This window comes from Coregonus clupeaformis, unplaced genomic scaffold (assembly GCF_020615455.1).
Source record: "Coregonus clupeaformis isolate EN_2021a unplaced genomic scaffold, ASM2061545v1 scaf0440, whole genome shotgun sequence".
NCBI classification, from domain to species: domain Eukaryota; kingdom Metazoa; phylum Chordata; class Actinopteri; order Salmoniformes; family Salmonidae; genus Coregonus; species Coregonus clupeaformis.
In genome coordinates, this window is record NW_025533895.1 from 322473 (window position 1) to 350459 (window position 27987).

General features: G+C 44.9%; 2 protein-coding genes across 4 annotated transcripts; both read right to left on the bottom strand.

Annotated features, from left to right (window-relative positions):
- Positions 1-1255: 1255 nt before the first annotated feature.
- On the bottom strand, positions 1256-19463 carry iffo1b (intermediate filament family orphan 1b). 3 transcript variants are annotated; one of them, XM_041852617.2, is made up of 9 exons: positions 18028-19463; positions 9928-9988; positions 5878-5973; positions 5432-5572; positions 5155-5342; positions 4833-4959; positions 2712-2804; positions 2311-2441; positions 1256-2039 (listed from the first exon to the last, which is right to left on the bottom strand). In XM_041852617.2, exons 1-9 carry the CDS (start codon positions 19038-19040, stop codon positions 1931-1933), a joined length of 1959 nt encoding a protein of 652 aa, XP_041708551.2. In that variant the 5' UTR covers positions 19041-19463; the 3' UTR covers positions 1256-1930. The 3 variants fall into 3 exon arrangements, with proteins under 3 accessions (XP_041708551.2, XP_041708550.2, XP_041708552.2); XM_041852616.2 differs by having other exon boundaries at positions 2712-2807; XM_041852618.2 differs by lacking the exons at positions 1256-2039; positions 2311-2441 and adding an exon at positions 2448-2605 and having other exon boundaries at positions 2712-2807.
- Positions 19464-19707: 244 nt separating this feature from the next.
- Positions 19708-27783, bottom strand: opn9 (opsin 9). The gene is made up of 9 exons (XM_041852632.2): positions 27617-27783; positions 26615-26738; positions 24999-25149; positions 24656-24795; positions 22094-22232; positions 21785-21899; positions 21382-21462; positions 20613-21189; positions 19708-20343 (listed from the first exon to the last, which is right to left on the bottom strand). The coding sequence occupies exons 2-9, from the start codon at positions 26733-26735 to the stop codon at positions 20099-20101; spliced, it is 1569 nt and encodes a 522-aa protein (XP_041708566.2). The 5' UTR covers positions 26736-26738; positions 27617-27783; the 3' UTR covers positions 19708-20098.
- Positions 27784-27987: the final 204 nt, after the last annotated feature.

Sequence of the window (27987 nt, forward strand, 5' to 3'; positions counted from 1 at the left end):
TCTACAATTTATCGTCTTAAAATCGGATTTAAAAAATAACCCTAAACTTAACCACACTGCTAACCTTATGCCTAACCCTAACCTTAAATTAAGACCAAAAAGCACATTTCTGTTTTAATTAATTTTTACGATATAGCCAATTTTGTCTTTGTGGCTGTGTTATCTAGTGGAAACCATAGGCTACAGCTGCATTCTAAAACAAAAATACCTGCTCTCTCTCTCCTCATGTTGACTCTGGTTACAGTTTGCTATTTACTTAGACTCGACACAGTAAAATGGTATTACATTATAATTACAGTAAAACTACTTTTGGGGTTCTTTGGGATTCAGTGATACAAGCACCACTATGTAACATTTAGTACCAGGTAGTTACCAGTTGTGTTGAAGAAAGAATACAATGTTACACAATGTTATCCAATAATTCCTTAGTAAATACCAGGTAACTGAAACAGGACGGTAAAATAATGTTACCTTGACCCCCTGTCTGGTGTCAACAAAAGGGCAGAGGGAGACGGGCAGGTTTTTGTTTCAAAATGTGACTTGAGTGCAGAATCACAAACGGGATATCAGTGACGCTATCTGAGTGACTGCATCTTAGAGTTTAGTTTACTATTTGACTTTTTTCAAGTTTCCATCGATACATATGAATGAAGTGTAGATGTCTTGATAAAATGCGTGCTATGATTTGATATTATTTTAGTCCGTTTGAATAACTATGATACATTACAGTATATTTCTGTTTTGTTGCTAATAAAGTGATACATCTGGAGTTCTCTCTTGCCAACTGGGCTTGGCTTTGTCTAAGGGTGCGTTCGTAAATTTTCTCTGGCTATCTACTCTGATTTCAGAGCACTCTCATTTGAGTGCCATAGCGCAGAATAACTGATGAATTTACTAACGCTCAACACGTTGAATATGGCTGGTGCCAGTAAACGTTGGCAAAAAAGCTTAATTAAATTGTTGCCAGCATCACAGTTAGTCATCAACGCTCTGGATAACATGAAAACAGCCTAACCAGCTCTGCTAGGGCGAGTAAAATGGTCAGAGTGAGGTGTTCTCTCATTTTTGTCTGGATGTAGCTAGCAAGCTAGCCAAAGTTAGCCTGTTAGCTTGGATGCTTGACTGCCGTTGCGAGGTCAGAACGCTCGGATCAACCCTACTCCTCAACCAGAGCATCCAGTGTGCGCTCTGAACGCGTCCAGTGTGCGCTCTGAACACGCCGAGAGCAAAACGCTCTGAATTTACGAACGGACAATCTGACAACGCTGTGCATTTACGAACGCCCAGAGCGCACTCTGGCACTCCAGAGTGAATTTACGAACACACCCTAAGGCTTATATTTACTGTGTTATACTTGACTTAGTCTAAAAACAAGCCCTCATAATGTTAGAATGATCTGCTATGCTAGCCTGACATAAATGTATTGGTGTGTGTTGGTGTGTGTGCCTTGTGTTTATCATTATGGCTGTGAGGAAATGGATCATGCTATAGGAGAGGTATTACCATGGTACTCTGTAGTACCAACTCCTACCCCAAGAGTACACTCTAGCCTACAACTCATATGAGTTCATTCAAATATTGCTCATACTTTTCTATGAGGTATTCTCAATTCAAGTTGTGTATTTCAATCCATTACCTCGTCACCTTTGCTCTGCTAAACAGTGGATTCTTATGTACAGACTTCCATGGTGCTAGTAATACCACATTCCAGTAGAGGGGAGTAAAAGCTGTTGGAAACACACAATACTACACCGTCGCTAAAACAGATAGATCTGTCACTTTCCCATATTGATGCTTGGGAATGAAAATAGACTAATAAACATCTAGTGGTTAGAATGTAAATATGGTGTTGCTATAGTGACGGCAGAGTGTTGAGTGGTACTGTGGTTGGATGGAATGACGGTCATGTGATGGAGGTGGTCTTGATAGGTCATGATCTGGGAGGAGAGTTGGCGGGAGGAGGCGACGCTATTGTCCCTTCCTTCTCTGCCTGGTCAACGCTCTCCTCACCAGCCCCAGCCACAGGAGAGCCAGGTTTACTAGAGAGAGAGAGAGAGAGAGAGAGAGAGAGAGAGAGAGAGAGAGAGAGAGAGAGGGAGAGAAAGAGAGAGTTATTTTTTGGGGGGAATGTATAATTTAGAGAATAACAGGTATACAATATACAGCAGACACAAACGTGTTTAAAACTTGGTCAAAGAAGATTAACGGATTAATGTAAGATTACTGTAAGTCATTAAAAGTGAGCCAAAGAGAAACCGTGAGAGAGAGAGAAGTGAATGCCAGTGGCAGAGAGTGAGGGAGTGAGTATACCTGTCCCCACTCTGGGTGATGAGTCTCCTGCAGGTCTCCATCTGTACATCCAGGCCTCTCTTCATAGAACACATCTCCATGTATTCATGTAGGTGACGGTTCATATCACTCTTAGCTGTAGCCAAGTCATACTGGGGAGAAACACATCACTCTTAGCTGTAGCCAAGTCATACTGGGGAGAAACACATCACTCTTAGCTGTAGCCAAGTCATACTGGGGAGAAACACATCACTCTTAGCTGTAGCCAAGTCATACTGGGGAGAAACACATCACTCTTAGCTGTAGCCAAGTCATACTGGGGAGAAACATACAAGTCATACTGGGGAGAAACATACGGTCAAACATTAACATAGCCCTACACACACACATACACACCCACACACACACCCACACCGTCTCACCTCAATCTGGTCGATGGTCTCTTGGTATTCTTTCTCCCTGGATTTGAACAAGTCCTCAGTGTCGTTAATCACCTTCTCCAGACACTGGTCCTCCTGCTGAGAGGGAGAGGGAGAGAGGGGGAAAGAGGGAAAGGGAGAGAGGGGGAGAGAGGGAGAGGGAGAGAGGGGGAAAGAGGGAAAGGGAGAGAGGGGGAGAGAGGGAGAGGGAGAGAGGGGGAAAGAGGGAAAGGGAGAGAGGGGGAAAGAGGGAAAGGGAGAGGGGGGGAAAGAGGGAACGGGAAGAAAAATAAGTGGAAGTGATAAATGATAGAGAGAGGAGAAAGAGTGTGTTTATTTATGAAGACGTGTCTGTACGTGTCAGTATTGGTCGTTTATGAAGACGTGTCTATATGTGTCAGTATTGGTCGTTTATGAAGACATGTCTGTATGTGTCAGTAGTAGTTGTTTATGAAGACGTGGCTGTATGTGTCAGTATTAGTTGTTTATGAAGACGTGTCTGTATGTGTCAGTATTGGTCATTTATGAAGATGTGTCTGTACGTGTCAGTATTGGTCATTTATGAAGACGTGTCTGTACGTGTCAGTATTGGTCGTTTATGAAGACGTGTCTGTATGTGTCAGTATTAGTTGTTTATGAAGACGTGTCTGTACGTGTCAGTATTGGTCATTTATGAAGATGTGTCTGTACGTGTCAGTATTGGTCGTTTATGAAGATGTGTCTGTACGTGTCAGTATTAGTTGTTTATGAAGACGTGTCTGTACGTGTCAGTATTGGTCATTTATGAAGATGTGTCTGTACGTGTCAGTATTGGTAGTTTATGAAGACGTGTCTGTATGTGTCAGTATTAGTTGTTTATGAAGACGTGTCTGTACGTGTCAGTATTGGTCGTTTATGAAGACGTGTCTGTACGTGTCAGTATTGGTCGTTTATGAAGACGTGTCTGTACGTGTCAGTATTGGTCGTTTATGAAGACGTGTCTGTACGTGTCAGTAGTAGTTGTTTATGAAGACGTGTCTGTATGTGTCAGTAGTAGTTGTTTATGAAGACGTGTCTGTACGTGTCAGTATTGGTCGTTTATGAAGACGTGTCTGTATGTGTCAGTATTAGTTGTTTATGAAGACATGTCTGTATGTGTCAGTATTAGTTGTTTATGAAGACGTGTCTGTATGTGTCAGTATTAGTTGTTTATGAAGATGTGTCTGTATGTGTCAGTATTAGTTGTTTATGAAGACGTGTCTGTATGTGTCAGTATTAGTTGTTACAGAAATGTCCTCTATTGGATTGGAGCAGAAACCCCTTTCAGCACATTTATAACACATCAGGATGCAGTAAACAGAAGGTGTCTTTATGGCCAGCAAACCCCATGACCAGACAGTACAACACAGTAGTGTTACACATAGCTGAGTTAATCTACCGATGTAATCAGCTAATTAAATTACACTGAGTAAGGCCTTTTTATTTACCTTAGAGTGACAAGACAGACAGTGTTTCAAATGTTTCTCCTGACTGTTAAAATGGAAAACAGATACTAACTAGCAAGTGTGTGTGTATGTATGTATGTGTGTGTGTGTGCGTGTTTGGGTTTGAGTGCCGGTGTGGGTGTGCAGACACAAGCCTCCAGGCATGCAGTCATTAGTGAAAAGCTTTGTGGAGTGTGTGAGTGTGCTAGGAAAAATTGCCTGCTAAAATATATTTCCCAGAGGAGTGAAGGTCAGTTTAGACCTCTAGTACCACTGAGATCAGACAGCCAGGCCCAATGCCTGTGAGCAATAATAGAATGTTATGCTTTCAGCAGGCCATCACCCCATCCCTCACCCAACTCATCTGTCTAGCTCTATTCAAAACCATTTCCTGGAAAATACAATTGACAATGCTATAAAGTGAGTAACTGTGAATACAGAAACTCCTGATAAATGTCTATGGACTGTTGTGTAGCCTCTGCATAAAGATATCCGTACAAATCATTAAAACAATATAACTACTTGGACAAAGGTACTGCACTAAGTCATCAATTTGTACTTCTGAGAAGTTGAAGGTACTACCTACAAGGTTATAACATCAGTTAACCCCATAGAGTTACTATGGAATACCTAAACATCAACATTCTAAAGTGCTCCATACCTCTCCTGGCTGGCGGGTGGTCTCTGGAGCCAGAGTGCATCCTGGGAAGTCCTCCCACAGCAGCAGAGTCTCCTCTGTCTCCTCCCAGGCCAGGCTGTCACAGTCATCCTCAAACTCACACTCCCGCCTGCCACACACACATATGTTTGTTTATTAACGTTTGTTTGGCCCCTGGAGAAACTGCACATCGAAGATTCCTTCTTATCAGTCTAATACCTTTACTATGGTAGAGTACAGACAGTGTAGAAGCTGGTAGTACCTGTATAAGCCTGATAAGAGAAACTACACATGTAACAAACACCAGTCCTGTAATGTTACTCACAGCTGGTTGAGCATCCTCTGCATTTCCTCGTTGATCTGATTGGCTGACGAGCCACAGAGCTCCTCCTCTCTGGGCAGGCCCCCATCGCTCTCTGAGGTGCTGATAGTTTCATCACCCTCACTACCGTTGACGTACAGCGGGGTCTGTTTCCGGGGGCGACAGTTGATGGCAGACTGGGTGTTAGGGACCTAGGAGAGGAGAGACTTAGACTTAGACTTAGACCGACAGACCAACAGACCGACAGACAGACAGACAGACAGACAGACAGACAGACTACCTGGTACATCTGGATGACATCCTCACAGTTCCTCTGCTGGGCCACGTCACACAGGCGAGCCGTGATGTCGATGCGTCTACAGATGTCCATGTCCACCTTCATGGCCTTCTCCTGGATCTTACTGTCCAGATCAGACATGTTCTGCACAGAGAGAGGTGGTTACGGTCTCCTAGTAACAGTTATCATCCTAACCAGACCAGGAGTGATCTCTGTGTAGAGTGTGAGAATCAGACTAGGGGACCCAGTGGGACAGGAGAATGAACTAGACAATATTGAGGGTAAAAGGGTAATAGATGAGCAGATGATTTGTGTGCAGTCAGATCAGGACAGTATGAGGCTGTGTGTATATGGGAGAAAGATGTATACATGTTGTTGATGATGGTTCTGTGAAGTGTGGTAATAAGACTAGGTGCATGTTGAGAGGAACTTTGTGGATATAGACTCACGTTGCTCATGAGGCCTTTGAAGAGCACCAGTTCAGCCTTCAGCTGCTGCACTCTGACAGCCAACTCATCCTGACAGCCCTCACTCTCCTGGAGGTCCTACAAACACACACACACATAACCATGAGATGCATGTCTATGCACACACGTACACGCACACACACAAACGCCTGCAGGCAAGCACAAACACACACACACACAAGCCCACCACTCACACACATCCTGGAAACCAGCTCAGCCCCTACTTTCCTGGAAAATACCAGATTATATGTTGACCAACTCAGGGTAGGGACAAACAGTAAAACATTATATATGGACCAACTCAGGGTAGGGACAAACAGTAAAACATTATATATGGACCAACTCAGGGTAAGGACAAACAGTCAAACATTATATATGGACCAACTCAGGGTAGGGACAAACAGTAAAACATTCTATATGGACCAACTCAGGGTAGGGACAAACAGTAAAACATTCTATATGGACCAACTCAGGGTAGGGACAAACAGTAAAACATTATATATGGACCAACTCAGGGTAGGGACAAACAGTACAACATTCTATATGGACCAACTCAGGGTAGGGACAAACAGTAAAACATTCTATATGGACCAACTCAGGGTAGGGACAAACAGTACAACATTATATATGGACCAACTCAGGGTAGGGACAAACAGTAAAACATTCTATATGGACCAACTCAGGGTAGGGACAAACAGTAAAACATTCTATATGGACCAACTCAGGGTAAGGACAAACAGTAAAACATTATATATGGACCAACTCAGGGTAGGGACAAACAGTACAACATTATATATGGACCAACTCAGGGTAGGGACAAACAGTACAACATTCTATATGGACCAACTCAGGGTAGGGACAAACAGTAAAACATTCTATATGGACCAACTCTGGGTAGGGACAAACAGTAAAACATTCTATATGGACCAACTCAGGGTAAGGACAAACAGTACAACATTCTATATGGACCAACTCAGGGTAGGGACAAACAGTACAACATTCTATATGGACCAACAGTAAAACATTATATATGGACCAACTCAGGGTAGGGACAAACAGTAAAACATTCTATATGGACCAACTCAGGGTAGGGACAAACAGTAAAACATTATATATGGACCAACTCAGGGTAAGGACAAACAGTAAAACATTCTATATGGACCAACTCAGGGTAGGGACAAACAGTAAAACATTCTATATGGACCAACTCTGGGTAGGGACAAACAGTAAAACATTCTATATGGACCAACAGTAAAAAATTCTATATGGACCAACTCAGGGTAGGGACAAACAGTAAAACATTCTATATGGACCAACTCAGGGTAGGGACAAACAGTAAAACATTCTATATGGACCAACTCAGGGTAAGGACAAACAGTAAAACATTCTATATGGACCAACTCAGGGTAGGGACAAACAGTACAACATTATATATGGACCAACTCAGGGTAGGGACAAACAGTACAACATTCTATATGGACCAACTCAGGATAGGGACAAACAGTAAAACATTCTATATGGACCAACTCTGGGTAGGGACAAACAGTAAAACATTCTATATGGACCAACTCAGGGTAAGGACAAACAGTACAACATTCTATATGGACCAACTCAGGGTAGGGACAAACAGTACAACATTCTATATGGACCAACAGTAAAACATTATATATGGACCAACTCAGGGTAGGGACAAACAGTAAAACATTCTATATGGACCAACTCAGGGTAGGGACAAACAGTAAAACATTATATATGGACCAACTCAGGGTAAGGACAAACAGTAAAACATTCTATATGGACCAACTCAGGGTAGGGACAAACAGTATAACATTATATATAGACCAACTCAGGGTAGGGACAAACAGTAAAACATTATATATGGACCAACTCAGGGTATGGACAAACAGTAAAACATTATATATGGACCAACTCAGGGTAGGGACAAACAGTAAAACATTCTATATGGACCAACTCAGGGTAAGGACAAACAGTAAAACATTCTATATGGACCAACTCAGGGTAGGGACAAACAGTAAAACATTATATATGGACCAACTCAGGGTAGGGACAAACAGTAAAACATTCTATATGGACCAACTCAGGGTAGGGACAAACAGTAAAACATTATATATGGACCAACTCAGAGTAGGGACAAACAGTACAACATTCTATATGGACCAACTCAGGGTAGGGACAAACAGTAAAACATTCTATATGGACCAACTCAGGGTAGGGACAAACAGTAAAACATTATATATGGACCAACTCAGGGTAGGGACAAACAGTACAACATTATATATGGACCAACTCAGGGTAAGGACAAACAGTAAAACATTCTATATGGACCAATTTAGGGTAGGGACAAACAGTAAAACATTCTATATGGACCAACTCAGGGTAGGGACAAACAGTAAAACATTCTATATGGACCAACTCAGGGTAGGGACAAACAGTAAAACATTCTATATGGACCAACTCAGGTTAGGGACAAACAGTAAAACATTCTATATGGACCAACTCAGGGTAGGGACAAACAGTACAACATTCTATATGGACCAACTCAGGGTAGGGACAAACAGTACAACATTATATATGGACCAACTCAGAGTAGGGACAAACAGTACAACATTCTATATGGACCAACTCAGGGTAGGGACAAACAGTAAAACATTCTATATGGACCAACTCAGGGTAGGGACAAACAGTACAACATTATATATGGACCAACTCAGGGTAGGGACAAACAGTACAACATTCTATATTGACTCAACTTAACTCAAATCTCACTTCAAATCCAAAGTACAACACTATAATCTGTCCATGATGATTATATATATTCTCTTTACAGTGTAAGGATAGATGTTCTTACCCTAAGTACAACAACACACAAACATATCCACAGATTATACATTGACAACCCTGCCTACTTAATCTCACGAGTGCCTTGGATTATATTGTTGATATAATTCTCCCTCTTTTCTATGAAGTATTTGATTCCGTAAACTACTAGCCATAATATTTTGCAGAACTTCTTCCTGAGGTATGACTAGACATAAAAGTATAAAAGTTGATTGTGTCTGAGCTGCAAATGAAATAAGGTAACTTGACTTGATTCATCCCTGAGTGTTTCTTTGTGTATCTCTTGTAAATTTTTCTGCATGGATAGTTGAATGTAAAGTGGAACTTTGCTGCATGCCATGTGGTCTCCTGTTGGCTCAACCGAGCCTGTCTAACTGGATCAGATAGATGTCCCCTGCAGTTGCATCCTCACACATCCGCACACACAACAAACCTGAGAAACCAGAGCCCCACCTGGCTCAGCTTCATACGCTCACCGAAAGAGGAAGTAGGAAGTACAAATGACTTTCAGATGAAGTAATTCACTCTGACGGGGACCAATGGGTGCCATTTTGGGGAGTTGATATTGTTGCTGTAATTCAATAATTCTGTATGTGCGTAAGTAGCTACACCACTTCCTCAAATAGCTACTCAATCATTTGGCTGTTTGATCATGACAGTCAGCTGCTGTCTATAACACGTATGACGAATGTCATGGGAGGAGCATCTAACTAGTAGGTTAGGCATTTATACATAGCCTACAGTACTATTATGTTAGCTGTTTATAAACATATTATATTAGGTTAGTGGTTTGCGCACAATTGAATTGAGCTGTTTCACACAAGCAATTGAATTAGATTGTTTCGCATGCATCAGGGCAATGTCAAATGTGTCAACACTGCCAGAACCTCAGACACAGCGTCAGACAACACTGCGCTTCTGGCCCCACGCCCTAAGTTAGTGTATAGATCAGTGAGGAGGGCCTTTGTGTCTACAAGCATTGAGCACCTAAACATTTCAATGTAATGTCTTGTTGTCATGTTTGATATGCTGACATGGCTTTGTTCTTGTCCCTGCCAATCAACAGAGAATAGGTGTAACAGAAAGAGGGGGATACATTTACCTCCTATGTATCAATCAATAAGAGAGGCCAGGCACACACACACAAACACACACACACAGAGGCAGTGTTACCTCCTGTAGGTCTTCCATCTTCTGCTGCATGTCCACTCTGACAGTGTACTCCTCCTCCCACCTACACAACAAAAATACATGTGAAGTATATGACAGAGTGAAATGGCGACATCATAATAATAACTATTAACTGTGTGTGTGTGTGTGTGTGTGTGTGTGTGTGTGTGTGTGTGTGTGTGTGTGTGTGTGTGTGTGTGTGTCTGTCTATGTCTGAAACCCCTGGTCAGACAGCACCACCAATCTAGTGAACAGTAATCTCATTAAAAGCCTGTACAGTTGACATGTTACAACTATGATGGCTGATTCAGTGACTCAACACACCACACAGACCCCACTGCACAGCACTGCCACTTATATAATTGCTGCTTAAAATGCACAATACTGCGACATGTCGGAGCCTTTACCAAACTGCTCTTAAAACGAATAGAGGTTATATAGTGTACAGAGAGACGTTTTTGTGCCATTGTGCACACTGTTGTGATTGAGATAGATGGGTAAGGTGAGAGTGAGGGACAGGGAGAGAGGGAGAGGGAGTGAGGGAGAGGGAGAGAGCGAGTGAGGGAAAGGGAGAGAGGGAAGGGAAAGATGAGCTGAGCTCTCTTTGGAAGCCACCTCCCTTTTCCAGCAATTACTGCCTACCTTGCAGAGTATACTGCATTGCAGATACTAGGTGGAGGGGAAGCCGCATGGCCGCATGCAGTTGGGGAGAGAGAGAGAGGGGAGAGGGAGAAAGAGAGGAGGTGGGGGAGGGGGGCTGAGGAGAGGAGAGTAGAGTGGAGCTGGCAGTGGAGAGCGAGAGAGAGCAAGAGTGAAAGTGAGTGCTGATTTGGTATAGATCAGACATAACCTAAACCACACTATTCAATTAATTAAAACAGGAACATTTCACATCTGGTTGGAAATAAATAGGGAAATTATCTCAACAGAGAAAATTGTCCTCCTGTGTGGTACCTATATCTCCCCACTAGAATCCCCATACATTAATGATGTGTCACGATCGTCGAACAGAGAGGACCAAGGCGCAGCGTTGCGGGTGAACATATTTATATTTATTGACTAGATCACACGATCAAAACAAAGAACGAAACGTGAAGTCCTTCGATACACAAACCAAAAGGAACAAGAAACCACAAAACACAAAGTGCAAGACAAACAGTTAAATATGGCTCCCAATCAGAGACACCCAGCTGACACTCGTTGCCTCTGATTGGGAGTCACTCAGACCAACATAGAAAATTAAACATAGACTTACACACCCTGGCTCAACATAACATAGTCCCCAGAGCCAGGGCGTGACAGTACCCCCCAAAGGCGCGGACTCCGGCCGCGCCAAACAACCACAACAGGGGAGGGACCGGGTGGGCACTCCGCCTGCGGCGGATCCGGCTCGGACATCACCCAGGCACGGGTTGTGCTGGACTGACGACGCACACCCCTGGCTTGATGCGTGGAGGAGGAACGGGCCGGACCGGGCTGACGGGCGCACCCCTGACTTGGTGCGGGGAGCAGGAATGAGCCGGACCGGGCTGACGACGCCGCACCACTGACCCGGTGCGGGGAGCTTGGACGGGCCGGACCGGGCTGGCGACGCGCACCACAGACTTGGTGCGGAGAGCAGGAACGGGCCGGACAGGGCTGACGACGCACACCACTGGCTTGGTGCGGAAGCTTGGATGGGCCGGACTGGGCTGGCGACGCGCACCACAGACTTGGTGCGGAGAGCAGGAACGGGCCGTGCCGGACTGACGCACGCACACCACTGGCTTGGTGCGGGAAGCTTGGATGGGCCGGACTGGGCTGGCGACGCGCACCACAGACTTGGTGCGGAGAGCAGGAACGGGCCGGGCTGGGCTGTCGACGCACACCGTAGGCTTGGTGCGTGGAGCAGGGACAGGCCGGGCTGGGCTGTCGACGCACACCACTGACTTGGTGGGAATGGCAGGAACAGGCCGGGCTGGGCTGACGACGCGCACCACTGACTTGGGTGGGAATGGCAGGAACAGGCCGGGCCGGGCTGACGACGCGCACCACTGACTTGGTGGGAATGGCAGGAACAGGCCGGGCTGGGCTGACGACGCGCACCACTGACTTGGTGGGAATGGCAGGAACAGGCCGGACCGTACTGGGGACACACACCACTGGCCCCACGCAGGGATCAGGAACGGGCCGGACCGGACTGGTAACACACCCCAGTACCTCTCGCCGTGCCTCCACACTTTCCCTCTCCTCTGTGCCCAGTGGCCCCCTAACCTGGCGGCCTTCTCTGCCAACGCTTTGCACCGCTCTAACCCGTACACCTGCTGGCCCGACGTCGTGAGCCCCCCCCTAAAAATTTCCTGGGGGTCTCTCCTCCCTCTTGCCAGACTCGCAATCATCTCCTCCCACGTCCATCCTCTCTCCTCGTCACGCTGCTTGATCCAGTCGAGGTTGCCACGGAGATCTGCCAGCGATGGCTCCTGAACACGCTGCTTGGTCTGGTTAAGGTGGTTTCTTCTGTCACGATCGTCGAACAGAGAGGACCAAGGCGCAGCGTTGCGGGTGAACATATTTATATTTATTGACTAGATCACACGATCAAAACAAAGAACGAAACGTGAAGTCCTTCGATACACAAACCAAAAGGAACAAGAAACCACAAAACACAAAGTGCAAGACAAACAGTTAAATATGGCTCCCAATCAGAGACACCCAGCTGACACTCGTTGCCTCTGATTGGGAGTCACTCAGACCAACATAGAAAATTAAGCATAGACTTACACACCCTGGCTCAACATAACATAGTCCCCAGAGCCAGGGCGTGACATGATGACACCTTCTCCATCCTAAAGGGGGAGATCAACCATTTCCAGGCCCAGGGACATGTACTAGTCTGTGGCGACCTAAATACCAGAAGTGGACAAGAACCCGACACTCTTAGCAGACAGGGAGACAAACACCTACAGTGAGGGAAAAAAGTATTTGATCCCCTGCTGAGTTTGTATGTTTGCCCACTGACAAAGACATGATCAGTCTATAATTTTAATGGTAGGTTTATTTGAACAGTGAGAGACAGAATAACAACAAAAAAATCCAGAAAAACGCATGTCAAGAAAGTTATAAATTGATTTGCATTTTAATGAGGGAAATAAGTATTTGACCCCTCTGCAAAACATGACTTAGTACTTGGTGGCAAAACCCTTGTTGGCAGTCACAGAGGTCAGACGTTTCTTGTAGTTGGCCACCAGGTTTGCACACATCTCAGGAGGGATTTTGTTCCACTCCTCTTTGCAGATCTTCTCCAAGTCATTAAGGTTTCGAGGCTGACGTTTGGCAACTCAAACCTTCAGCTCCCTCCACAGATTTTCTATGGGATTAAGGTCTGGAGACTGGCTAGGCCACTCCAGGACCTTAATGTACTTCTTCTTGAGCCACTCCTTTGTTACCTTGGTCGTGTGTTTTGAGTCATTGTCATGCTGGAATACCCATCCACGACCCATTTTCAATGCCCTGGCTGAGGGAAGGAGGTTCTCACCCAATATTTGACGGTACATGGCCCCGTCCATCGTCCCTTTGATGCGGTGAAGTTGTCCTGTCCCCTTAGCAGAAAAACACCCCCAAAGCATAATGTTTCCACCTCCATGTTTGACGGTGGGGATGGTGTTCTTGGGGTCATAGGCAGCATTCCTCCTCCTCCAAACACAGCGAGTTGAGTTGATCCCAAAGAGTTCGATTTTGGTCTCATCTGACCACAACACTTTCACCCAGTTCTCCTCTGAATCATTCAGATGTTCATTGGCAAACTTCAGATGGCCCTGTATATGTGCTTTCTTGAGCAGGGGGAACTTGCGGCCGCTGCAGGATTTCAGTCCTTCACGGCGTAGTGTGTTTCCAATTGTTTTCTTGGTGACTATGGTCCCAGTTGCCTTGAGATCATTGACAAGATCATCCCGTGTAGTTCTGGGCTGATTCCTCACCGTTCTCATGATCATTGCAACTCCACGAGGTGAGATCTTGCATGGAGCCTCGTGGAGTTGCACTCCTAGACAACTTCCTGGACAAAATGTTTCCCTGCAATAGTGAAGGTGTAAACTTAGCAATAAGAAGCCAGAACAGAACAGTATATCAGCTAACATATCAAATTTAAATTCAAGCAGAATACCTAAGAAAACTAACAACAATGAGAAATGGTTTGATGAAGAACGCAAAAACCTAAGAAAGAAATTGAGAAACCTATCCAACCAAAAACACAGAGACCTAGAAAACCTTAGCTTACACCTTGACTATGGTGAAACACTAAAACAATACAGAAATACACAGGAACAGCATTTCAGAAAACAGCTCAATGTGATTGAAGAATACATAGAATCAAATCACTTTTGGGAAAATTGGAACACACTAAACAAACAACAACACGAAGAGCTATCTATCCAAAATGGAGATGTATGGATAAACCACTTCTTCAACCTTTTCAGCCATTTAACAAAGAACCAAGAGCAAAAACATATACATGATAATTTACTAAACTTAGAATCAGCTATTAAAGACTACCAGAACCTTTAGATTATCAAATTACATTGGATGAGCTACAGGCCTGTGGTGTTAATGGTATACTAAACAAAATGATTTAATATACAGACCACAAATTCAAATAGGCTATTCTTAAACTCTGATCACCCCAATCCACAAAAGTGGAGACAAATTTGACAGTGGAATCTGCGTCAACAGCAATCTCTGAAATATCATCTGCACCATCATCAACTGCAGACTCCAACATTTCCTCAGTGAAAACAATGTCCTGAGCAAATGTCAAATTGGCTTTCTACCAAAATACCATACGACAGACCACGTATACACCCTGCACACCCTTACTGACAAACACACCAAAATAAAAGTAAAGTCTTCTCATGCTTTGTTGATTTCAAAACAGCTTTTGGCAGGGCACTAGAACAGCCTGCAGCACCAGGCCTTACCCTACTGGACTCAGAAATCAAATGTCTACGGTTTGCAGATGATCTGGTGCTTCTGTCCCCAACCAAGGAGGGCCTACAGCAGCACCTAGATATTCTGCACAGATTCTGTCAGACTTGGGCCCTGAAAGTGAATCTCAGTAAGACAAAAATAATGGTGTTCCAAAAACGGTCCAGAAGCCATGACAACAAATAGAAAATGATATCTAGACACCGTTGCCCTAGAGCACACAACGAATTATACCTACCTCGGCCTAAACATCAACACCACAGGTAACTTCCACAAGGCTGTGAACAATCTGAGAGCCAAAGCAAGATGGGCCTTCTACCCCATCAAAAGGAACATAAAACTCAACATCCCAATCAGTAATAGAACCCATTGTTCTCTATGGTTGTGAGGTCTGGGATCCACTCACCAACCAAGAATTCTCAAAAATGGGACAAACACCCAATTGAGACACTGCACGCAGAATTCTGCAAAAATATACTTTGTGTGCAACGCAAAACCCCAAACAATGCATGCATAGCAGAATTATGACTATACCCGCTAGTTAGCAAAATGCAGAAAAGACCTGTTAAATTCTACAACCACCTAAAAGGAAGCGATGCCCACACATTCCACCACAAAGCCATCACCTACAGAGAGATTAACCTAGAAAAGAGTCACCTCAGCCAGCTGTTTCTGGGTCTCTGTTCACAAACACAAACAGACCCCACAGAGCCCCAGGACAGCAACACAATTAGACCCAACCAAATTATGAGAAAGCAAAAAGAAAACTATTTGACACACTGGAAAGAATCAACCAAAAAACGGAGAAAATTGGAATGCTATCTGGCCCTAAACAGAGAGTACACAGTGGCAGAATATCTGACCACTGTGACTGACCCAAAATGTACAGACTCAGTGAGCATTGCCTTGCTATTGACAGAGGCCGCCATAGGCAGACCTGGCTATGTGCACACTGCCCACAAAATGAGGTGGAAACTGAGCTGAACTTCCTAACCTCCTGCCAAAGGTATCACCATATTAGAGACACATATTTCCCACAGATCACACGGACCCACAAAGAATTTGAAAACTAATCAAACATTGATTTATCTTCCCCTACTATTCGTACTACAACCAATTGCGCATTGATACAAAACTGTACATAGCTGATAATACAGTATAACACATGAAATAAAATGTATATATTTTTCAAACCTTTGTGAGTGCAATGTTTACTGTTCATTTCTAATCGTTTTTTGTTGATATTGTTTTGTCTCTTCTCACTTTTGTTTACTGTTTATCTCACTTGCTTTGGCAATGTAAACATGTTTCCCATGCCAATGAAGCCTCATTTGATTTGATTTGAGAGAGCGAGCGAGCGAGCGAGCGAGCGAGAGAGAGCGACAGCGAGAGAGAGACAGAGACAGAGAGAGCGACAGCGAGAGAGAGACAGAGAGAGACAGAGAGAGAGACAGAGAGAGAGACAGAGAGACAGAGAGAGAGACAGAGAGAGAGACAGAGAGAGAGACAGAGAGAGAGACAGAGACAGAGACAGAGACAGAGACAGAGACAGAGACATATATAGAGAGAGACAGAGAGAGAGGTGATAATCCCAAACAGCAGGTCAGGGAAAGAAGGGAGACAGTAAGAGGGGTATGAGAGAACTATCCAATGAGAAAGAGGGAACAATGAATAGCAACATGAATGGACAGATGGAGAGAACAAGGGACAGGGCAGGGGAAGAGAAGTGGAGGAGAAGAGTGGAGGAGAGGGAAGGAAGGGGGTGGATCTTATACTGAAACTACCTCTTTGAAGTGAATGAATACACCAGTGGGTTTCCCTCTCTCTACGTTTTGCCTGCAGGTAGATTTAACTGCATTGCTACAACAACAGACTAATAATATGCCATTTAGCAGACGCTTTTATCCAAAGCGACTTACAGTCATGTTTGCATACATTTTTACATATGGGTGGTCCCAATGACAGCGATAACATTATTTCACTACACTGGAGGCCTAAATCACATCAATGACTGTACATTATGGATGCTATCAGATATATGGATGTCTGAAGGTGAGACAAGCCTGGACTTGATTCACTTGGAGATGGCAGTAAGGTCACAAACAAACAAAACAGACACAAACACACACTTGTCCCAGGTCCTCCCGATCCCAAACCAATCCCTGACCCTACCCATCCTTTCTAATGGGACACACATGCTTGTCTATCACCTTACATTCATTGGGTATGGCATTTTCTCTGAAATATGTTTATCCAAATCAACATATGGTCATACCTTCAGTATAGACCATGTCTATGTGACCTGTACAACGTGAATCGAAGCCACAGCCCTGCTGTTGCTAGCGCCACAAATCAGCGACCCGGGGCCTAGTTCTGTCACAGAATACAAACTGCAGCCATTTCATAATTGCAGAGGTGCACGAATTCCTGTGACTGTGTTTGCAAGACATGGCCCGTTCCCCTTTTTTTCTAAATGGGCGCTAAGCAAATATTCCTTCCCCAAGCCAAACCATGAATCAAATCTTCAAATACTTGAGCTGTGCTTGATTTATATAGTTTGCCTGGTTCCAATTGAATAGTCCCAAAAGTACAAAATCAATGGAGTAATCCCAAAAGTACAAACAGCTAAATCAAGCATACCTCATATATATTTGACCTAGGTCTGGAGTCCACTTGCTAGTGGCAAACTCAAGAGTTCAAAGGTCTTTGAACTTCAAAAGCATTGGTGTGATTAAAGAAACAGAGCCTTCCTGTGTTGGATCTCAATTAGATGACTTCATTCTGAGTCAGTTATGGTCTGATAATGTTTGGTATTTCACCCAGCTGCCCTTTGACTGAAGGCCCTCTGCCTCTCTAGCAATAAGAATGGTGTGGGCTGTGGCAGAAATAGACAGAACACAGGTTGGACACAGCTGCTCTCAAAGGCCATCTGTTGTAATAGGGCCTTCCACTCCACCCATGTAGCATGAGCAAAATGATACATGTAGGCCTATTATAGTTTCACTAAGTTACATCAACTGACTTTTGCCAAGAGACGTATAATCACAACTCTAGGTCACTGTGCTCCTTTACACGCGTCAGGCACACACATTTATTAGGCCTTACGTTGGTGAATAAATCAACAAACAGGTTGATCCTATTTACCTGCGTTTGTACTCGTCCCGCTCCCTCTTGACTTTGGCCAGGACGTTGTACAGGGCTCTGATCTCCGGGGTGATGGTATCAATCTGGACCCCGACACCATCCGGCTGGACCCAGGACACACCGGGGCTGGTGACGCGCGTCTCCACGCCAGAACCGAGCTTGCGGGTATGGTTGTAGGACCAGATAGTACCGGGGAGGAACCGGGGAGGCGGGTTGGTGGGGGTTCCAGTTCCAGTACTGAAAACCGTTTTCCCGTTGGTGATCGAATTGGACCCAGCTGGAGAGTTGATTGTCGGGGTTGATAGGCTTATTGTGATGGTCGGATTCTGATTCGGTTCGCTGGGGTTTGTTTCAGCTTTGTTGTTGGACTCAAGCGTGAGGACAGTGTTGAGGGGAGGTGTGAAGAGGGTAGTGGGTCGTCTTGCGGAGTTGTTGGTGTTTTGGAACGGGAGTGACCCAGGCCTGAGCGGAATAGTTCCCACAAACCCGGTCTGTACACCTATCTCTTGGGTATGGGCCCTTCTAGCGCTTTCAGAACAACCTCCATCACAGCTGTTCTTCGCATCCAACGCCTGTTGTAGTTGTTTCTCCAAAATCTTATTCCTTCGCTCCAGTTCATGCACTTTGGCCAGAAAGCATCGGAACCGTAAGTTCAGAGTCTTTAGGACACTGATATTGGAGCCCAGGTCGTTCCTCAGGGCCATCGCTGCAGGGGGTTGGGGCACAGACCGATGATAAGAGTGGTTATTATGGTTCAGATGCAGGTAAGCTTGTGAGGGTGTGGTGAAATCGAACCCTGGCAGAGTCTCCGTGCCCAGTCCGGGATGGTCGCCTAGGAAGAAAGACGTCGGGTCGGGCGAGCCGAAGACGGCTTCGGGCAGAAGGCCTGAGGGGGAATCAGGATGACTCTGTCCTCCTTGATTCTGCTGCTGTTGATGTTGGAGAAGCGAGTTCGCCCCTAACAAAGGATTCATGCTATGATATGGAAAACTAAAGCGCTGCAGATCTGGCATGAACACGGACGGTAATTTTCTCGGTATAAGATCACCAAAATAAAATAATGACAGGCTGAAGGTTGACTTGTTGTTGGATACCAGACGTATCCGTGACTGTCCACCTTTACCTGGTTACGTAACTGTTTCTAATTACGAATGTTATCCTCGATTTATCTCCGGTCGGTCTAAAGAGGCTGGTGGAATAAGTGGCCCTCTCTCTTCCTGACTCGCTCTGTTGCTGGATAACTGTCGCCCAAAAAAACAATGCGAATAGGCCAGTCCGACGGCTATGCGCAGGCGACAACACTCCTCAAATGTATTTAAGAAAAGTAATGTTTTGGTATACAGGCTATATGAAAGAAAGTACTTTTAAATGCTGCAAATCGATACATGTATTAAAAATAAATCCAGTGTCGTCCGTCAACGCTTATCTGGCTCCAACGCGACCACAAGAAGACACAACAAGTGCTGCGGGATTTGGAGAGCAGGGAAGCTACCGTAAATACCCAAGTAGCTGGTTTTCTGTTAACCTTTTCTGTGCCCATTAGGCTACGAACAGTTCCGTAAGACCTCTTACACTCCTAGTTCACAACTTGGGGAAGTTTTATCAGGAACATTTACACTTGTGAATTTTATTATATTTTTATGGTCACACCATAGGCAACAATATTTTCCCACTTGGCTCGATTTTATTTTGTTACAAAATACATACAATTTTACACACTATTCTATTGTGTGAAACTATAATGTGAACCATAACCCACAGGCCTATTAGCACAGTGTTGACAAAGACTAAAACAAACTACAAACTAGACTAACTAAAAAAGATGGAATACCATTTTCAAAACTGCAGCAGACATCTGTGTTGGTGCTTAGATATAGAGGTAAAATATACAAACAATATGTACAAATAAAAACATAGTTTATATTTTACATATCATATTTGTTGGTTATATAATAATACTAATGTTTTGGCTACATTTTAAAAGAGACAGCTCAAAACACTACGATACAATGTTTTATGTCTCTGCTCCTAAACATCCTCTCAACCTCTCTCTTATCCATCTCTCCCTCTATCACTCGGTCAACAGACTACTAGAGGTGGAACCCCCCAGCTCTCTCTCTGTCTCTCTCTCTCCCTCGCTCAGTCTCTGCCCGTCCATGTTGACCTGTGTGTCCAGCGAGGCCACGCCCAGGGCGTCCCACCCCACCGAGATGGTGTCTCCATCCCTCTTTTTCTTCCCCAACTCCACCATGGGCATGGCCTTGGGGTTGCGACTCCGTCGCCAGCTGTGGCAGTAGGAGAGGCTGCCTTTGTGTGCTGAGGAGAGAAAGAGGAGGAGGGAGAGAGAGAGAGAGAGAGAGAGAGAGAGAGAGAGAGAGAGAGAGAGAGAGAGAGAGAGAGAGAGAGAGAGAGAGAGAGAGAGAGAGAGAGAGAGAGAGAGAGAGAGAGAGAGAGAGAGAGAGAGAGAGAGAGAGAGAGAGAGAGAGAGAGAGAGAGAGAGAGAGAGAGCGTGAGAGAGAGGGAGAGAGTTATCGGTCATTCTGCACCTGTCCAGTCCACACCTGTAGCTATAAAAGACTCCTTACTGTCAGAGTAGCTCACTGCTCCTCCCCGCATTCTCCTCCTCTCCCCGTTCTGTCTCCCAAACAGTATGTCGTACACGTCCTCTCTGAACTCCTTGTTCATGATCTGGTAGATGAAGGGGTTAATCATGCAGTGAGACTTGGCGAACATTGCTGGGATCAGAGACACAATAGGTGGCAGGCAGGACACCGGCTGGTTGCTCCCTGTCTCTGCCTCCCCCTCCTGGCCTGGGGCTGAACTGCGGGTGGAAGCAGCAGACAGACTGAGGCCTGAGCCAGAATAGGAGTAGGGATCTGGGCTGGTCACGTCCCGCAAGGATTCTCCAGGGTCGTAGTAGACACTTCCGTAGTTGCTTCCGTAGTTTTCCGTGGAGGTCCAATTGAGGAGACCCATGATGTTAGGGATGTTTGGGAAGGCTGAGCCCATCCCGGTGGATCCTCCAGTCCCCATGGAGGGGCTTCCTCCCTGCATGGCCTCCCCGGACCCCTGCTCCTCCTTGGGGGCCAGGGCAGAGTAGAGGGAGACGATGGCATAGGGAGTCCAGGATAAGAGGAAAGTGGAGCACACCACAGCTGCTATCTGGGACGGACAGACAATAGATTAAACAACATAAATATTTACTGTGCTGTCTGTACTTACATACTTATTACAATGTTAATACAAAGGTAATTCCCTAGTAGTTACTCTGCCTGGAATAAAGCAGATGTTATGACATCTTCCATTTCAAGCCAGTAACTAAGCTTCTTCTAACATAGTCTGTTTTCCACATACCTTTGTGAGTCTCAGGTCTTTGCTGGTGTGAGTGACAGTTGAGGAGGGAATAGATGCCAGAGCGCGACTAGAACGGTAAACCTACACAGAGAGAATGTCAGTAAACACAAACTTCAACCGTCACTGACCACAAACAAATACACAAGGGCCATGCTAGCTGGACCACCAGTCAACTACAGCTATTGAATCCACCATCACGGTAATATATCATGCTTGCTGGACTGTATTCAGCATGCATTCCATACGTTATAGTGTGTCCCACTCAGAAGATGCCAGGCCAATTGATTCCATTAAATCAATGAGTTACATGGCATGCTGTTTTGGATAGAGTCTGAGTTGTGTTCCCTGGACTCTCCCCTACTGAATCAGCCATTTTGTGCCAGCTGGGTGCAGTTTCCCTCACCGTCAGCAGAATAGCCATGTAGGAGGTGACGATGGTCAGTGTGGGGAGAACAAAGCACATGATCAGGATCAGGAAGATGTAGACCCTGTCGCTCAGAGATGACCTTATCCCCCACCTCAAAGAAAAGCGGAAGAAGAAGATGTATATTCAGAGAGAAAACTTTTATAACCTCGTACCCAGGCTCAATTGCTACTGGTGGATGACATTAATGCTTTTATAACTGCATACATTCACACACATGTGCGCATGCACGCACACACACACACACACACACATCAAAACAGAGTCATAAGAGAGAGTAAGGAGTACCAGTTGATGGTGCAGCTGGTCCCAAAGGGTTCTGGTCCGTAGCTGCCGAAGCCGAAGACAGGCAGGGAGGCCCAGAACAGAGTGTAGAACCACACCAGCCCTATGGACTTGGACAAGTGATGTCTCTCTATCCACTGACCTGGTAGAGAGAGATGGAGGAACGTTATTCATTTATTTCACCATTATTTCTTCTCATTGGGTAAGATCTATTTTTTGAGAGACACCTGATTGTCCAGCATGTACTATATTATAAATAGACACATAGTAAAGGGATATGAATATATGAATAAAGTGAAGCACTTTGTTTGATTGACCACCAATTAGTAAATAAGAAATAGGATTGATTCAAATGCTCCAGATGTATGAAGCGTGTAATGAAAACATTTATTTTACCTTTATTTCAGCAGGGAGTCTCATTGAGACCAAGGCATCTTTTGCAAGTGAGCCCCTGCAAATGGTTGCTAGTAGTTTAAATGGTTGTGTGTGATATTTACTGTTTTCAATTTCTTTATGTAGTGTTGCATGTTGGTAGCCCAGACATGAACCCTGCCTGACAACTAGCCCTCCCCTTCCTTCCCCTTCCTATAGCTACCTGCATGATTACCCCTAACCAGCATTGCCATAACATCATTGCTGCCTCCCCCTTAGAATTATTCTAAGTTTGTCCTGGTGTTACCTAAGCAATCAGGTAATTGGAAGTGTCTATGTAACCGAAAAGTAATCTCCAGGTCAAGAGAGCAACAATATCAAGCTGGAGTCTGGACCACTCAAAAAGGACAAAAGCTGCTCTTACAATAGTGACCCCAATTATCTCTACAACCTGGGCTTGAAGAAAGAGTCGCACATATAGGCAAACAAATTATAAACTACACTACATGACAAAACGTATGTGGACACCTGCTCGTCGATCATATCATTCCAAAATCTGGGGCATTAATATGCAGTTGGTCCTCCCTTTGCTTCTATAACAGCCTCCATTCTTCTGGGAATGCTTTCCACTAGATGTTGGAACATTGCTGCGGGGACTTGCTTCCATTCAGCCACAAGAGCATTAGTGAGGTCGGGCACTGATGTTGGGCGATTAGGCCTGGCTCACAGTCGGCATTCCAATTCATTCCAAAGGTGTTCGATGGGGTTGAGGTCAGGGCTATGTGCAGGCCAGTCAAGTTCTTCCACACCGATCTCGACAAACCATTTCTATGTGGACCTCGCTTTGTGCACGGGGGCGTTGCCATGCTGAAACAGGAAAGGTCCTTCCCCAAACTGTTGCCACAAAGTTGGAAGCACAGAATCGTCTAGAATGTCATTGAATGCTGTAGCGTTAAGATTTCCCTTCACTGGAACTAAGGGGCCTAGCCTGAACCATGAAAAACAGCCCTAGACCATTATTCCTCCTCCACCAAACTTTACAGTTGGCACTATGCATTCGGGCAGGTACCAAACCCAGATTAGTCCGTCGGACTGTCAGATTGTGAAGCGTGATTCATGACTCCAGAGAATGCATTTCCACTGCTCCAGAGTCCAATGACGGCAAGCTTTAAACCACTCCAGCTGATGCTTGGCATTGCGCATGGTGATCTTACGCTTGTGAGCAGCTGCTTGGCCATGGAAACCCATTTCATGAAGCTCCCGACGAACAGTTCTTGTGCTGAGATTGCTTCCAGAGGCAGTTTGGAACTCAGTAGTGAGTGTTGCAACCGAGGACAGAAGATTTTTACACGCTACGCGCTTCAGCACTCGGCGGTCCTGTTCTGTGAGCTTGTGTGGCCTACCACTTCACGGCTGAGCCGTTGTTGCTCCTAAACATTTCCACTTCACAATAACAGCATTTACAGTTGACCTGGGCAGCTCTAGCAGGGCAGAAATTTGACAAACTGACTTGCTGGAAAGGTGGCATCCTATGACGGTGCCACGTTGAAAGTCACTGAGCTCTTCAGTAAGGCCATTCTACTGCCAATGTTTGTCTATGGAGATTGCATGGCTGTGTGCTCAATTTTATACACCTGTCAGCAACGGTGTGGCTGAAATAGCCGAATCCAATCATTTGAAGGGTGTCCACATACTTTTGTATATATAGTGTACGTTTAGATTAGATCATTGAATGCAGAGGTTCTGTTCAATATTCTGTTCAAAATCAATATCGGAGGTGCTCAGTATAAAGGGCATATTCAAAGCAAGAGCCTTGTTGATGCTCTGACCCACTGACTAAAGCCTCAGGGAAAACAGAAAGTCAATGAGGCCACTAAAAGGGGTCAGGGGTCAACCCATCCTGTTGTGTCACCCCTTTTGTTCTCTCAATTGAATATTAGACATGTCTTTCATGTTATGAAATGTTTGGAAAAATATCAAATAAGGATGAAGTAGCCTAGGTAAGCTAACTGTTTTTTGGATTCAACAACACTTTATCATTGTCTGCCCAAGGGAAAGTATGTAAAAAATAATATATATATATATATATATATATATATATATATATATATATATATATATATAGAATAAGTATGCACATACAAACATGACTCAAAAAAACATTTAAAAAGAAATGAAGGGAATCCCGCTGACCGTATCTGAAGTTACAGATCTTGAGGCAGCGGTCCAGAGAGATGAGACAGGTGGTGATGAGGGAGCCGATCCCAAAAACAAAGCCCTGAAACCCGTACCACAGGCACCCTGCTTCCCCAAACATCCAGCCATGGGACACACTGGGGGACCAGAGGAGGGGTTTATGACCCTGATAATGATCATTGGTCGTTGGAACACTAAGCACTTTGTCTGATTCATGGAATGTGAGTGTTAACTGTAAGTTATTTAGGATAAAAGACATCTGCACCATATCATTCTCTCTAATTTGATATTCATACTATCAGTAAGGGGGATTGAAGATTGGTCGATATGGCTTGCTCACCTGGAAATTATGGGGAATGGCGCCCCCAAGATGCTGTATCCAAAATCACAGATGGCCAGGTTGATAGTCATGAGTTCTGGTGGTCTGAGTTTCTTCTTCTTTCTACAGTAAACCAACAGCACTATGCCATTCCCAACCACTGATACTACACCTGGAGAAGGAGGGAGGAGAGGAGAGAAGGAAGAGAAGAGCGGGGAGATAAAAGAGGTTTGAAGCGACGGGGAGAGAGAGAAAGATGGAAGTATAGAGATAGAGTTGAGGATGAAGGGGAAGAGAGAAAACAGAGAAAGAAGAGACAACAGAGTGATAAAGAGAGAGATGGATAGATGTGGCAGAAACAGGGGAGAGGAGGAGGGAGAGAGAGATAGCTTTAGTATGCTATATGCTATACTTTCTTATGGCACAGAAGTATTATCACAGTGGGTAGTCATTAAACACAGACTGAAAAGATTGTTTCAGCATTGTTGGCATGTGGACCAGCTCACTGTACGCTCTGAGGTATAACAAAGGTCAGTACACCGTCATTCATTTAATATTTCAACCGCTGCTACCTTCCTGACCCCTCAACCCGCTATCCGGCTTTGAAAGCATCGGGGAACCAATCCAAAGTCGGAATCATGCTATAGCTGAATCGACATGGTTGCTTGCTGGCTGGCTGGCCAGTGGGGTGCGGGGTGCTGTTTATAGCCTGATTTGATTTGTTGTGTAGGTTATTATTGGGAGCAACAGGTATGGAATGTTCCACGCTGTGATTCCTCATGTGTATCCTCTCCTCTCTCCTCTCCACTCTCCTCTCTCCTCTCCTCTCTCCTTTCCTATCTCCTCTCTCTATGTATCTTCTCTCCTTTCATCTCTCCTCTGTCCTCTGTCCTCTCTTCTCTCTGTGTATCCTCTCTTCTCTGGTGTGACCCTGGGGTTGCTATGCTAATTACTGTTGTATTCAGTCTGCCTACACAGCTCCATAATGGAAACAGTCACAGGGAGTTAGATCACTGACTGACTTGATCAGAAAGGTTGATCCTGATGGATGACAGACCTGTGTTGAAACAAAGTAAACCCATTCAGCCATCTGTGTGGGCTCTGTATTCCGATGATTAAGATGTGAAAAGCTGTTGTCCAGCTTATATATGAAAACCTTTCAGTCCTCTGGGATCAAATTAGATTTTGTTGATGTTGTTTTTAAGTCTTGATTTATCTGAACAGAATTTCACCCCCATAGATATACCTCAAGCCAAGCCTAATACTTCTACACTGTACATATTATGTTCTGATTATTTTACCAGTGAGTTACTCAGGAGGAATACCAACCAAACTCTGATGCTAACTGACACCAACATTGAATCACTCATCTGTGATGAGGAGAGATGCCTAATTCCAAATCAATCCACAACCCTGAGCCTCTACACCCAAGTCTCTAGACACTTGTATAGATCTGAAATTATTTGATGTAATATGGCAATTTCTCAAACTTGCCCTCTAGGCTTTGAGGATTTGTCACCATATAGTACACATACTGTAAAATCCAATCCTTTCAAATCTCTATCAGTGGTTAGAGGGTATAGGGGTATAGTGGCTAGGGGTGAATGTGTTATAGGCAGAAGGTAGATTTGACTCACCTGTGAGGATGAGGAAGATGGTGACTCCCAGGTCAGTGCTGGGGGAGAGGTGAGAAAGGAAGGCAGGAGGGATGGAGGATGGGACAGAGCCCCTCCACGAGCCATTCACTCCCAGAGACATCAACTGGTGGAGAAAATAAGAGAGAGAGAGAGAGAGAGAGAGAGAGAGAGAGAGAGAGAGAGAGAGAGAGAGAGAGAGAGAGAGAGAGAGAGAGAGAGAGAGAGAGAGAGAGAGAGAGAGAGAGAGAGAGAGAGAGAGAGAGAGAGAGAGAGAGAGAGAGAGAGAGAGAGAGAGAGAGATGTTACTGTAAAGCACAGTAGACACGAGAGGTAAAAAAGAGAGAGGATGTAAAGTAACGTACTGAGAGAGAACATGCTAGAAAGTGGAAGGTACGAGGTTTTAACCCCCTAGACATGCACAGAAAAACAGAGTGAGAGTGAGATGTTAAATTCCCTCTAGTATTAACTAACGCGGATATGGAGAGAGAGAAAAAAGAGAGACAGCAATGGTGGGGTAGATATACATTGATGGAGAGAGGAGAGGAGAGGAGAGGAGAGGAGAGGAGAGGAGAGGAGAGGAGAGGAGAGGAGAGGAGAGGAGAGGAGAGGAGAGGAGAGGAGAGGAGAGGAGAGGAGAGGAGAGGAGAGGAGAGGAGAGGAGAGGAGAGAGGAGGTGAGTCTTACAGACAGTGTCTCTCAAATGACAGAAAGCAGAGACAGTGAGAAAGGCTTAAACTTCCAATGGGGCACTGACGGAGAGGAAAGTGAGACTTCCCTTCATGGATTTAAAAGGAAAGGAATGTGTGAAAGTAAGAAGTGCACAAGTGGAGAATTGGAAATGCAGGAAGAGAAAAAGAAAGACAGCCAATTGAAACACAAAAAAATATTATCACAGAATCAAACTCACTATTCAGTTCAAAGCTGAAATGAGATCACACACACACACATCTAATGAGAAATCAAACAGGTGACACACACACCAAGAGGAGCATCCGTACTCACCTTCCTCTCTTTTTTACTTCGTATCTCACTCTTTTGTTCAGTCTGTCTGTGTTGTGAGTTAAGCTCTTTAAAAAAAAATCTTAAGCCTCTGTCAATTTTTGTGCTCTATTTCTGAGTAAATCAACTTGCTGTCGACAATCTGGCGGAGAAATGATCAGTGCGTGGTCCGAAATGGCACAGAGATGGAAAATAAATGGAAGGATCTGAGCCTTTTTGACCTCCCTCTCTCACCCCCCCTCTCTCACCCTCCCTCTCTCATCCCCCCTCTCTCTCTCTCTCTCCCTCTCTCCCCCCCCTCTCTCTCTCCCTCTCTCACCCCCCCTCTCTCTCTCTCTCTCTCTCTCTCTCCCCCATCCCTTATTCTCACCAGT

Excerpts from the sequence above, each read along its gene's own strand:
- opn9 (XM_041852632.2), bottom strand. The coding sequence starts at position 26,735 with ATGTCTCTGGGAGTGAATGGCTCGTGGAGGGGCTCTGTCCCATCCTCC. Across the intron at positions 25,150-26,614 it reads CATCTTCCTCATCCTCACAG|GTGTAGTATCAGTGGTTGGG; the intron begins GTGAGTCAAATC and ends CTCCTTCTCCAG. Across the intron at positions 22,233-24,655 it reads GATCTGTAACTTCAGATACG|GTCAGTGGATAGAGAGACAT; the intron begins GTCAGCGGGATT and ends TCTCTCTACCAG.
- iffo1b (XM_041852616.2), bottom strand. The coding sequence starts at position 19,040 with ATGCCAGATCTGCAGCGCTTTAGTTTTCCATATCATAGCATGAATCCT. Across the intron at positions 5,974-9,927 it reads AGATGGAAGACCTACAGGAG|GACCTCCAGGAGAGTGAGGG; the intron begins GTAACACTGCCT and ends GTGTGTTTGTAG. Across the intron at positions 2,040-2,310 it reads ATCACCCAGAGTGGGGACAG|TAAACCTGGCTCTCCTGTGG; the intron begins GTATACTCACTC and ends CTCTCTCTCTAG.